Source organism: Pristis pectinata, chromosome 26 (genome assembly GCF_009764475.1).
Source record: "Pristis pectinata isolate sPriPec2 chromosome 26, sPriPec2.1.pri, whole genome shotgun sequence".
NCBI lineage: Eukaryota > Metazoa > Chordata > Chondrichthyes > Rhinopristiformes > Pristidae > Pristis > Pristis pectinata.
The window spans coordinates 19,110,562-19,122,109 of NC_067430.1; the positions used below are offsets into that span (position 1 = coordinate 19,110,562).

Consider the following 11,548-nt stretch of genomic DNA (forward strand, 5'->3'; position numbering starts at 1 on the left):
TCCATCACGTATGCAGGGCCTCTGTATGCTTCTGATGCATGACCTCAAGATTCTCAGTGCCATCCCAAATGATTCTTCACTACCTTAATCTATCATGAGCCAGAGATTCCTAGGAGTCGGTGATAATGTTGCATTTCTTCAAGGAAGAAAATATGAAAGTATGTAATATAACTAACATGAAAGGAGGCTTTAAGCACATCCTTGAATCTTTTCCTCTGACAGTGCTTGGAATAGAATGTCTAGTATCAGACATGTGAGCAACGTGGCCAGCCAAAACAGCCAGCTAAGTGTAACGAGAGCCTCAATATTCAGTATGTTGGATTGAGAGAGGACACTGACATTGGTTTGCTTGTCCTTCCAGTGGATTTGTAGGAATTTGCAGAGATAGTATTGTTTACATTTTCCCAAGTATGTTGAGATGCCTGCTGTAAGTGGTCCAGATCTCAGAAGCACGTGGAAGGGCAGGGATCACAGCTGCCTGGTAGACGTGACTTTTGTGCCAGGTCTGAAGCCTTGATCTTCAAATACCCTTTTCCTTAATCAACTAAATGGTATGCTGGCACATTGTAAGTGTCTGCCCTGGCCAAGAAATGACTCCTGAGGTATGGGTGTTGCTGTAAACCTGTCAGAGGACAGTGTGATGTGACAGGGCCAGGTTTATAGAAGACCTTCATCTTTTGGATGATGATTGTAGGGCCCAGCCTCTCAAATGAAAGTGTCGGTGATAGCTTGGAGCTCGGCTATCATCGACACTTTCATTCGAGAGTGTCGATGATAGCAAGAGCAAGCATCACCTGACTACTGTAACATGACTACTGAGGTTTAGGTAACCTTGGCTTTGAGATGTAGTTGCTGTAGGCTGAATAGCTTCTTAAGATTTGCTCCACTCCCACAGGAGGTTTATCGGAGGTGAGGTGCAACATTGTGGAAAAAAAGGTTGAGGAAAGATTGGGGCAAAATGCAGCCTTCTTTGACATAGCAGTTCACTGAAAATGGTTCTGTTGTAGATCCATTGGTTAATATCATTGCTTGCGTGCCTTCATAGAGCAAGAGGAAGATGGAAACAAATTTCTTGGGCAGCAGGATTTGAAGAGGGTATTCCAATCCTTCCTCATTAATGAGGTCAAAGCTTTAGGCAAGGTTGAAAAAAGCCATTATAGTGGCTGTTGCAGCTTCCTGCATTTTTCTTGGAGGTAAAGAAAAATGAGAAGAACATAAGAAATAGGAGCAGGAGCGGGAGGAGGCCATCTAGCCTGTCGAGCCTGCTCCACCATTCAGTAAGATCATGGCTGATCTGGCCGTGGACTCAGATCCACCCACCTGCCTTTTCCCCATAACCCTTAATTCCCCTACTATGCAAAAATCTGCCTAACTGTGTCTTAAATATATTTAATGAGTTAGTCTCTACTGCTTCCCTGGGCAGAGAATTCCACAGATTCACTACTCTCTGGGAAAAGCAGTTTCTCCTCACCTCTGTCCTAAATCTATTCCCCCGAATCTTGAGGCTACGTCCCCTAGTTCTAGTCTCACCTACCCGTGGAAACAACTTTCCTACCTCTATCTTATCTATCACTTTCATAATTTTATGTTTCTGTAAGATCCCCTCTCACTCTTCTGAATTCCAGCGAGTATAGTCGCAGACTATTCAATCTCTCCTCATAGGCTAACCCCCTCATCTCTGGAATCAACCTGGTGAACCTCCTCTGCACCGCCTCCAAAGCCAGTATATCTTTCCTCAAGTAAGGAGACCAGAACTGCACTCAGTACTCCAGGTGTGGCCTCACCAGTACCCTGTACAGTTGCAGCATAACCTCCCTGCTCTTAAATTCAATCCCTCTAGCAATGAAGGCCAACATTCCATTTGCCTTCTTGATAACCTGTTGGACCTGCAAACCAACCTTTTGTGATTCATGCACAACGTCCCTCTGCACAACAGCAAGCTGCAATCTTTCACCATTTAAATAATAATCTGATCTTCTATTTTTCCTTCCGAAGTGGATGACCACGCATTTACCAACATTGTACTCCATCTGCCAGACCCTTGCCCACTCACTTAACCTATACTCTCCGTATCTTCTCAATTTAGTGTCATCAGCAAACTTAGATACGCTGCACAGTCCCCTCTTCCAAATTGTTAATGTATATCGTGAACAATTGTGGGCCCAGCACCGACCCCTGTGGCACCCTGCTCACCACTGATTGCCAACCAGAGAAACTCCCATTTATTCCAACTCTCTGCCTTCTATTTGTTAACCAATCCTCTATCCATGCTAATACATTACCCCAACTCCATGCATCCTTATGGATAAGTCTTTTATGTTGCACAATCTTTGGTAAAGATGTTAAGCATTTTACCTCTGGATGGAAGGAATCCACACTGATTTGGGGAGCAGCTCTTCAGCCACTCGCAAGAGGCAGTTCAGGAGGACACTGGAGGTGACTTTCCTTGTGGTGGACAGCAGGGAGACCCCTCTGCAGTTAGACTTGTCTCCTTTCATGATTGTAGCATCTTCTGCGGTCCCGTGGAATATTTTCCTCTTCCCAGCGGAGGGAGTTGAGCTTATGAATTTATGCCTGCCAAGTTTTAGCAATTCAGTGGGGATTCCATCTGCTCCCAAGGCCTTGAGATGGAATGTTTTTTTAAACGTATTATCATTCAGGAATAGTGGTAAGGGTGGCATGAATAAGTTGCTGTGAGATGGAGTCAAAGGTGCTCATGTCAAGGCAGAGGCATGATTGAGGAGGTCATTCAAATGTTCTTTCCAACAGATGTTGACTGCCTCTCTTTCAGAACTGCCTTATACTTGTGCTTAATTAACTCCTCAATCTCATGATCATTTTCATCAAACCTGTGCTTTGTGAAGCCAAGAGTCTCTTCTCAGATGCCAATTATGAAAAACTTTGGGGCAGCCCATAACCTGTGGACACTTTGCAGATCTTGTAGACCAGGAATTGTGAGGTCCTTCAGAGCTTTGACGTTGATCTTCTTGCAGCAACACTTCTGTTGACAGTGATGTTTTGGGACCAGGTTGATGGAGATAATGGACAGAATCAGGCAGTGGTCAGTCCATCAGTTATCAGTGCCTATTATGACAGGGGTAATGTGGACATCTTTGCGGTCCCTTGTTTGCAGGACATATTTTAGCAGGTCTCTGTGCTTGGACCTGGGACATTGCCATGATGCCTGTGTACACCTCTCTGATGAAACAAATTACAGCCATGCTCCATGTCCTTTGTTAAGAGAAGAACCCATTCAAGATGGCATTCCCTATTCCCTCCCTGCTGATCATGCATTGCCGGAGGGTTGCATCGCTCCTACCCTGGCATTGAAGTCATCCAGAAGGATCAGTTTGTCTCCCTTTGGGATGCTGACAAGGATTATTTCAAAGTTGCAATTGATGTCCTCCCTGGCCCTCAATGTCTCAACAGTTCCTGCTTGTGAGCAGTTGTGTCTGAATCTGTGGCAGTTAGTGTGATGGCAGGCCTATTTCGATTGCTAGTGATGCTACTGAGCCATTCTTGATGGATATTGAAATTCCCCACCCAAAGTTCTTTCTGTGTCCTTGTTTCCTCAATACTTCTCCCAAATATTCTTCATCATGGAGATGTACTGATTCATTAGTTGAGGGAGTGCAGTGGGTGATAATCATCAGAAGGTCTCCTCAAGTTGACCCAACACCATGATATTTCATGGGGTCCCTGTTGAGGATTCTGAGGGTTACCCGTGAAGAGGATAGATGCAGAGATGCTGGTGGAGGAAGTTGGTTCAAAGTTTTGATTTTGGTCAACCACAGCCTGGCAGTGTTTGCGAATATTTGTATGCGAATACAACTGTTTGTGCCACACATGTATTAGTGAGGAAATCGTTGTAGGGCCAACTGCATTAGGTGACTTGGTTGTGTCCAAATCCAACATCTAGCTTAATGCTGAGTGTTCTGTGTAGTTTTATTTCTACTAAACTTAATCTTCCAGTTGGTACAACTGTGTGGCTTATTGGGCTGTTTTAGTTTTAGAGATCTGGAGTTGTATGTCAGGCAGACTAGCTTCATTAAAGATTCTTAGTGAACCAGAAAAGCTGTTATGACAATCTGGTAGAATCAGCAATAGTGACATAAATCTATCATTTTATTTCCATATTTATGCACTGAATTCTAAGATTTGGTCAGGTTTGAGCTACTATCTCTGGCTCATTAAAAAAAATACACATGTATACAGCACCTTTCAAGTCTCTTTTAGGAACTCCTAAAGTAGGCAATAAAATAATTTTTAATGTGTAGTTTATATTGTAAAGAAACATGGTAGCAACTTTGCATACAGCAAGCTCCCACAAACAGCAATTTAATAATGAACTGATCATCTATTTAAGTAATGTTGAGTGAAAAATATTGACCAAAATGTTTTTTTATTATTTTATTAAGTATTGTCAGATTATTCTCCTGCTCTTTGAAATGTTGCCACAAGATCTTTTACATCAACCTGGGAAAGGGGGACCTTAGTTTAAAGATGGCACCATGGACAGTCTGCTCCTATCCTGCAGTTGAATTATTGAAATCTTTGTGCTCAAGTCTCCAGCATGGAACTTGAACCCACAACCTTCTGTCAGAGGTCAATGAGTTGCTAGTTGCATCAAAACTGACATTTATTCCCAGTTTTTGATTTACCATTCTACTATGCTAACTAACCTGAAAAGCTTCTCCAAATCGTATTCTTAACATGTACCAGATTTGCTGGGAATAGAATGCAGTTTCACTGTGTCCACGGGGCTTTGATATAAAATACATTATTGATATGCTTTTTCTCCCACAGGTTCTTCCAAAGTTATCCTCATCAATTGTGCATGAGATCGATAGTATCCTGGGAAACAAGCCATTCAGCAAAAAGGATTATCGATCCTAAAAAGGATGTTCAATTATTCTTGACTATTATCATTTCAAAAGCAATCTTCTTTGCCTGCTCAAGCTATAACTGAATTGAATATCAGTATGCTTTTGATGAAGGAATTAGACTTCAAATTCCTGATGCTACAGAAAAGGATCAAAAAGGAAAAAGTGAACCACAAACCAATGCTGGCAAGGCACAGTTGGTTCAGTGGACTGCCTGTTACCTTTGCTAATTTAAAAAAAATGTTCTTTTCCTGGAATTCCAAAATGTCACAGATTTGATTAGTTTGCCGTGATGCCATAACTTTTCTGCATTCATTATTTTAAAGAGCTACTGCTGGATATCGAGTTTGGTTGAACAAGAAATATAATCTACGGCACTCTGCTGGAAACAGCCTTTAGCAGGTTTGACTGTAATCTAACTGCTTCATAGGAAACCAAATCAACAAGGATTGCCCAACCCCTGAAATAAATGTTGAGGGGTTCCAAATCTGCACACTGCTGTATATGTTGTATACTTCCAATTGGCCTCTGGCTCAGTGACTTCTCAGAAGGCATCTCTGATACCTACATCTATTAATTGTCGGAAATGTTCATTTGAAGAAATAGAATAAATGAATACTGTAACATAATCTTATGGCACAATAGAATATTGTGGCAACTGGCTATGTATATATACACAATAATAATGTGATCATTATTACAGAATCAGAATTTAGTTCTACTTGCCAACAACTTGTAGGACTATAGATTTAAAAAATAAGCAGTGGCTCTTGACTGAACTATGCATGATTCTATTATAATCAGGATCCGTGTGTATGTATATGCTGCTGACTATGTAAATGCTATCAATCCATGGGCTGTTTTGACAAAATCATACAATAAAGATATTGGATAGATTGGGAATTGGACATTCAGAAGAACTATTATAGCATATAATTGAATCTTTCCCTGCACATTCTTAGTTTATTCCATTGCTGTCCTATCAGCCCCTTCCACCTGAAGCCAAACAAACGGCCACTTAGTCAGGTGATAGGCACAAAACAAAGGTCTGTTTTGCACAGGTGTATTAAATATTGTTTGAAAAGCTGGTGGGGAGGAATTTCACCTCATTATCATAGCCAACATTTCTCCCTTCCCTCATAGGCCAATAAAGGAACACAAACATTACCTGATCATTTTGATGTTTGGGACTATCTCTTCACATATAAAATAATTGCCACATTTCCCTAAAAAAAAATTAGCTTTTTCCTTCAAAGTAAACTCACTGCAATGAAGCACTGAGTGATGTCATTTCACTTAATAAATGAATACCTTTTTAGCCATGTTCCTCTTTTGCTCCCAATCCATACGTAGATTTCATAAGGCCAGACAAGGAATGGTTGGAGAATATGGGATAAAATCCATCCTTTGCCAATTCCATCCAACATTGCAGCTAGCCTTTTAACCATACCATTGCAGTTCTACTGAATCATGTTCCAGAATAACAGCTTAAATATTCTTTAAATTATTACAGTAGTTCATTTAGGAGATAACTGGCTCTAAACTTCAAAACAAACTTATTGTAAACAGCAAAGTTCTGGTTATTTAGTCTTCTCATATATCCTTCTTGTACCCTATCCCTTCCCCTTTAAACCTGAAGCACTTACCCCTGGCCAGAGAATCGAATCAAAGATTGATTCAACACAAAATGTCATTTGGCCTCACCCACTTATGCTGGCTCTTCATTACACTTGTTCAATTTAGGTTGTAGACTGTCATTTTTCGTATCCCTTCTAAGTTTTTATCCAACTCTCTTGCCTCCACCTCTCTCAGGTAGCGATTTCATTATCATCTTTGCCAGTAACTTTAAACCTGTGCCTCCTATTATTGACCATGGAAAAACTTTTGTTTATTCTATTAAAACTGTCTATGATTCTGTTTCTGTGGTTACACAGTGTGAAATTGGACAGAGTGCAACTTTAAAAGAGGGCTAAAGTCAAGATTTTGGTCAGCATGGGAAGTGGTGGGTGAGTAGCCTTATTCTAAAATTTAGTTTAGTTCACTATTTAGAGTTAGTAATTTAACTTAGAACTTTAACATCAACTGCTAGTATGTTTAGTTAGTAATCAGGCTGCCTGCTAGTTGCTATTAACAGTTAACTGGGTAGTCAGCTTTAACTGGTAACCTGACTAGGTAGTAATTACTGTCAGCAAGGATTAAGTACTTGTGTGTTTTGAAGGTCTCAAGTAAACAGGTTTTGTTGATTTGTGCAGAGTGCAATTGTGCCAGCTTCTAATGTCAGCACTTGAATTTGGTTCAGACAAAAGCAGCTGTTGCTATATGCCTCAAATACTAATAGTTTGTGGAAGCCTTGGGCAGTAAGTATTTAAATTTTGTCAAATGCTTAGTCTTTAAGAAAAAAGAACATGCAGGAGCCTAAAAGTTAGTTATATACTCGGAGTTTAGTTAAGAGTTTTACTGTTGCTATTTGAATATATTAACCAAGATTTGATGGTGATGAGAAAGCAGATGATGTGTTGCAACTGCAGCATGTGAAAGTTTGTGGAAATCACAGAACCCCAGCAACCACAGCTGCAGTAGGAAGTTGAAGTGTGAGTTACAGCCATTAGAGAATATAAAAAAGGGGACAGGAGTTATCTGGACATTCTGATTTACACCCTTATAGGTAGAGACCTGGACTTGGGCAATTTTCATGGACAGAAATATGACAGAATTAAACAGAGATGGGGATGTAGCAATGCAAGGGTCTCTTTACAATGGAACATGGTAACTATTACCTTTATCAATGTGCAGAGAGGATAAGCAATCTGATGAAGTCATGGTGGCACAGGAGACTATAAAGTGGAGTTAATGAAGGGGACTGTGGTGGTGATATGGGACAACATAATCAGGAGGATAAACGCCATTTGCCACAATTGTAATCAAGAGACTCCAGAGGCTGTGTTGCCTGCTTGGTTCCAGTGTCCAGAACATCAGAGTCTGGAAGAGAACTTGGTCTCAAGGGTAGGTTCCAGTTACTGTGGTCCACATAGGAACCAACTACCAGTGTCAGTCTAGGAATGAGGTTCTGCCAAGGGACGCTGAGGACCCAATTAAAATACAAAAGCTTGAGTAATAACCTTGCTAAGCACTCAAACCACATGTAAATTTACATAAGAGCAGATAATTAAATGCATCACTCAAAGAATGGCATGGGAGGACAGGATTTCTACATGGAACTCACCGGCACCAGTTATCGGAGAGAAGGGGTGCGAGGAAAGACTTTTGTGATGGGCTCCACTTTTTCTTGGCTGGAACTAATGTCCTGTAGAGGCAGATACCTGGGGCTGAAAATAAGGCCTTAAGCAAATAAAACAATGGTGTGGAGGGAGAGGAGGCAAGTTTCAAGTGAGGAAACATCTTTTTAGATTTAAAGGGAAAGAATGAGACCAAAGAGGAAAGTAGCTGTTTGCGTAATGAATTAATCAGGAAGGGATGATGAATTCAACTGTGATAGTGATCAATGCAAATGGATTGTGGAGCATCCTTCTCAAATTTGCCTGCCTGCAAAAAAAAGTCTCCATCTTGCTTCTACTACATGATGGAATTCGAGCCATGATCTTAACCACTGGTTTCAGAACAGAACAGACTCAATCTCAGTGCAATTCTAAGACTTTTCTCGGTCTTTCTCACCACAATGCTGCACCTCCAACCAGCTTCCTATTTGAGTGGAGCTAATCCATAGGACAAATGGGAAACTTCAACCTGCACCCAGAACAAAGATCACAGTAACTTCAGTCCTTGAGCTGCAATATGCAAATGACAGTTGCATATGTGCATGTTCATAGGCCAAGCTGCAATTCATCTGACTCATTCACTGAAGCATATAGGAGGATGATCCAGACAGATGCCCCACTGTAGAATGCCATTTCTCAACAAAATTCACTGTCACCTCAAATCCCACCAGCACTGCCTATGACTATCTAAGGAAAAGGATCACTGAAGACGATGTATGGCACAAAGCTCATGGTCTATCAGGTAACAGTGATTTCCCCATTCCTCTGTGTGCATCTGAACCAAGGACTGCCTACATCAGGCATCGAGCAACTGGAGGGGTACAGTAACACTGTCACTGCTAAAACCTGTAGCAGAGGTCAGTCAACATTAAAGTCCTCTTCCCAGGCCTACATTCCCAGCAGTGATGCCTTAATTAAACTCAGTTGGCTCTGATGGTCAGGTCACATTGTTCAAGTGTCCAGCACAGGATTCTTGAAATAGGCACTACAGCCTCTGTCACAAGATGAAATTACCAGGTGGAGAGAGGAAATGAGTAAGAGATATGAGTAACAGCTTTCTTGAAAATGTCCTCACTGACAGATGGGAATATTGGCCCAGGACCACTCAAAATGGAGGACATTAGCACACAGAAGTCTGGCATACACAGTAGAACTCAGCTCCCAAACTACCCACCCACCTGCCCCATCAAGTAGTTCCTGTCCCACCTGTAGCAGAGTCTACAGGTCTCACAATGGAAGCAAGCCAGGCTTGATTCTGTGGAACTGCTTAAGAGGTAAATGATAAATGCAGCAGGAAACAAAGACAATTCAAGACTACATTTAAAAACCTAAAATTAACAGCATTTTTTCTGCATTTACAAATCATTTGCAACTAAATAGACAAACATGATGACAAGTACATTTGACCTACCAATAGCTGTTACATACACAAGGTGACCAAGGGGTGGAAGTTTAATATTCAAGGTTTATTTGAGAATTGCAAGAACTGAGAATGGAAGAAGATAAAAGGTAACAAAGAACAGTTGTAGGAATTATTGTGGATCAGAAGAAAAGGAAACCAAATCAGCATGGTTGGAGATAAGACATAACAAAGGTCTAAAATATCATTTGGAGCCCCCTGAAAAGCAGCAAGATAATTGGAGAAAGAATTAAATCAAGAAATAAGAAAAGCTTGTAATAAACATAAGAGTTTAATTTTATTTGACTTGACTTGACAACTTAAATGTCTAGAATCTTTTGTGGATTGATTCCTGAAACAAAATCAGGGAAAAACATTTCTTAGGTCCTGTCAGCTAATCTCATAGGAAGGAATCCCCTCCTAAAGGAATTGTGGTGTTTTAAAAAAAATGGAATTTTATATACAGCTCAGGGGAGACGATAGGATAGAGCTGACTGCTGTACCGGCTTTTCAGTTTGAAGCTAATGGTCATAGTATGAGGGATGCATTGTTTCAAGATTAGGACTGAGAAACTAGATTAAAATGTTTGCCAGTAGATAAACAGTGGCAAGCAGTTTGAAGAAATATTTTAGAATTCTCAATAAATGCACATTCTGTTGAGAAATTAAAAACTCCATGAGAAAAGTTGACCTCTTTAGTTAGCTGCAAATGGATAGGGTTAAATTTAAAAAGGTTTACAATGCTGTCATGAAGAATAGTGGGAGCAGCAATGAATGACTAAAAAAGTCATGAAGAAATAAGAAAAAGTAGCACGAAACAAAAATGGTTGTTCCTGCAATATGTACGAGTAGCAACAATGAAATATAAATCCCATGAAGGAAATGACTGGAGAATTAAAACAGGGAATGAAGTGGCTATGGCATTAAATATTTTGTATGTCTTTACCGCAGGAGATGTATAGACTGTAAGAAGCTTAGTCATTAACATCACTATAAAAAAATACTGGAGAAATTAAGGTAACTAAAAGTAGACAAATTTACTCAATCTGATACCTCCCGTTGCAAGGTCTGAAAAGAGACAGCTGCAAAGGTGGTGAATACAGTAGTATAGATTTTCTAAAATTCCCTAATTTCTCCAAGTCTCTGCAGATTAGAATGTAGCAACTGTATCATTGTTATCTAAGACATAAAATAGGTTACTATCGACAAATTAGTCTGGAATCTGTTGCTGGCAAAATCATTTAGGATTCAGTGATATAGCAGTTAGAAAATTGTAAGATTCACGCTGATGCCACTAGTCATATGAAGAGAAATTTATCAAGAGTTTGAGAAGGTATCTAGCACTAAGTGATGTAAATACAAATTACAGAAAATCATAGGGATAAACAGTTTTCAGGTGGGAGACTGTTGTACTAATGATTTTGATGAGAAGACAGAGCAACCAATTCAAGTTTGTTGCCAACACAAAAGCTTCATAAGGATGTGAGCTGTCTAGAGAATACAAAGTCTGGGAAGAAATATAGACAGTTAGAGTGAGTGGGTAGAAAAGTGGCAGATGGAGTATAATGTGAGAAAATGGGAAACGGTTTAAGTGGCACTGTAACTGTTGCTGTACAGAGGGCCATTAGTTTGCTGGTTCATGAGGTGCTGAAAGTAAACGTGGTTATTAGCAATGTTAGGAAGGCAAAATGATATGTAGGACTTTATTGTAAGTGTTTGGAGTTCAAAAGTAAGAAAGTTATGCTGTGATTGGCAAGAGCAGTGAAGTGCTGTGTGCTGTTTGGGTCTCTGTACCTGAAGGAGGATATGCATGCCTCAGAGGTAGTGCAACATAGATTTACCAGATTGGGATGAAGGGGATGACCTTTGTGGAGAGCCATTAAAATTGGGGATACTCAAGTTTAGAAGAATGAGAGAAGATATCAGTGAAATAATTAAGATCAGACAATGCAAGGATCAGACAGAAATTGGACCTAAAGCACAGAATCAAAC

The 11,548-nt window shown here is 40.3% G+C and overlaps 1 protein-coding gene across 11 annotated transcripts in view; it reads left to right on the top strand.

The window, feature by feature from the left end:
• kcnab2a (potassium voltage-gated channel subfamily A regulatory beta subunit 2a) overlaps positions 1-5,786 on the top strand; it is a 279,869-nt gene extending 274,083 nt beyond the window's left edge. For all 11 annotated transcript variants that reach the window (XM_052039399.1, XM_052039396.1, XM_052039405.1 and 8 more), the window contains one exon: positions 4,807-5,786. In XM_052039399.1, coding sequence (XP_051895359.1) covers positions 4,807-4,896 — 90 coding nt within the window. In that variant the 3' untranslated portion in view covers positions 4,897-5,786. The remainder of the gene's footprint in view (positions 1-4,806) is intronic.
• Positions 5,787-11,548: the final 5,762 nt, after the last annotated feature.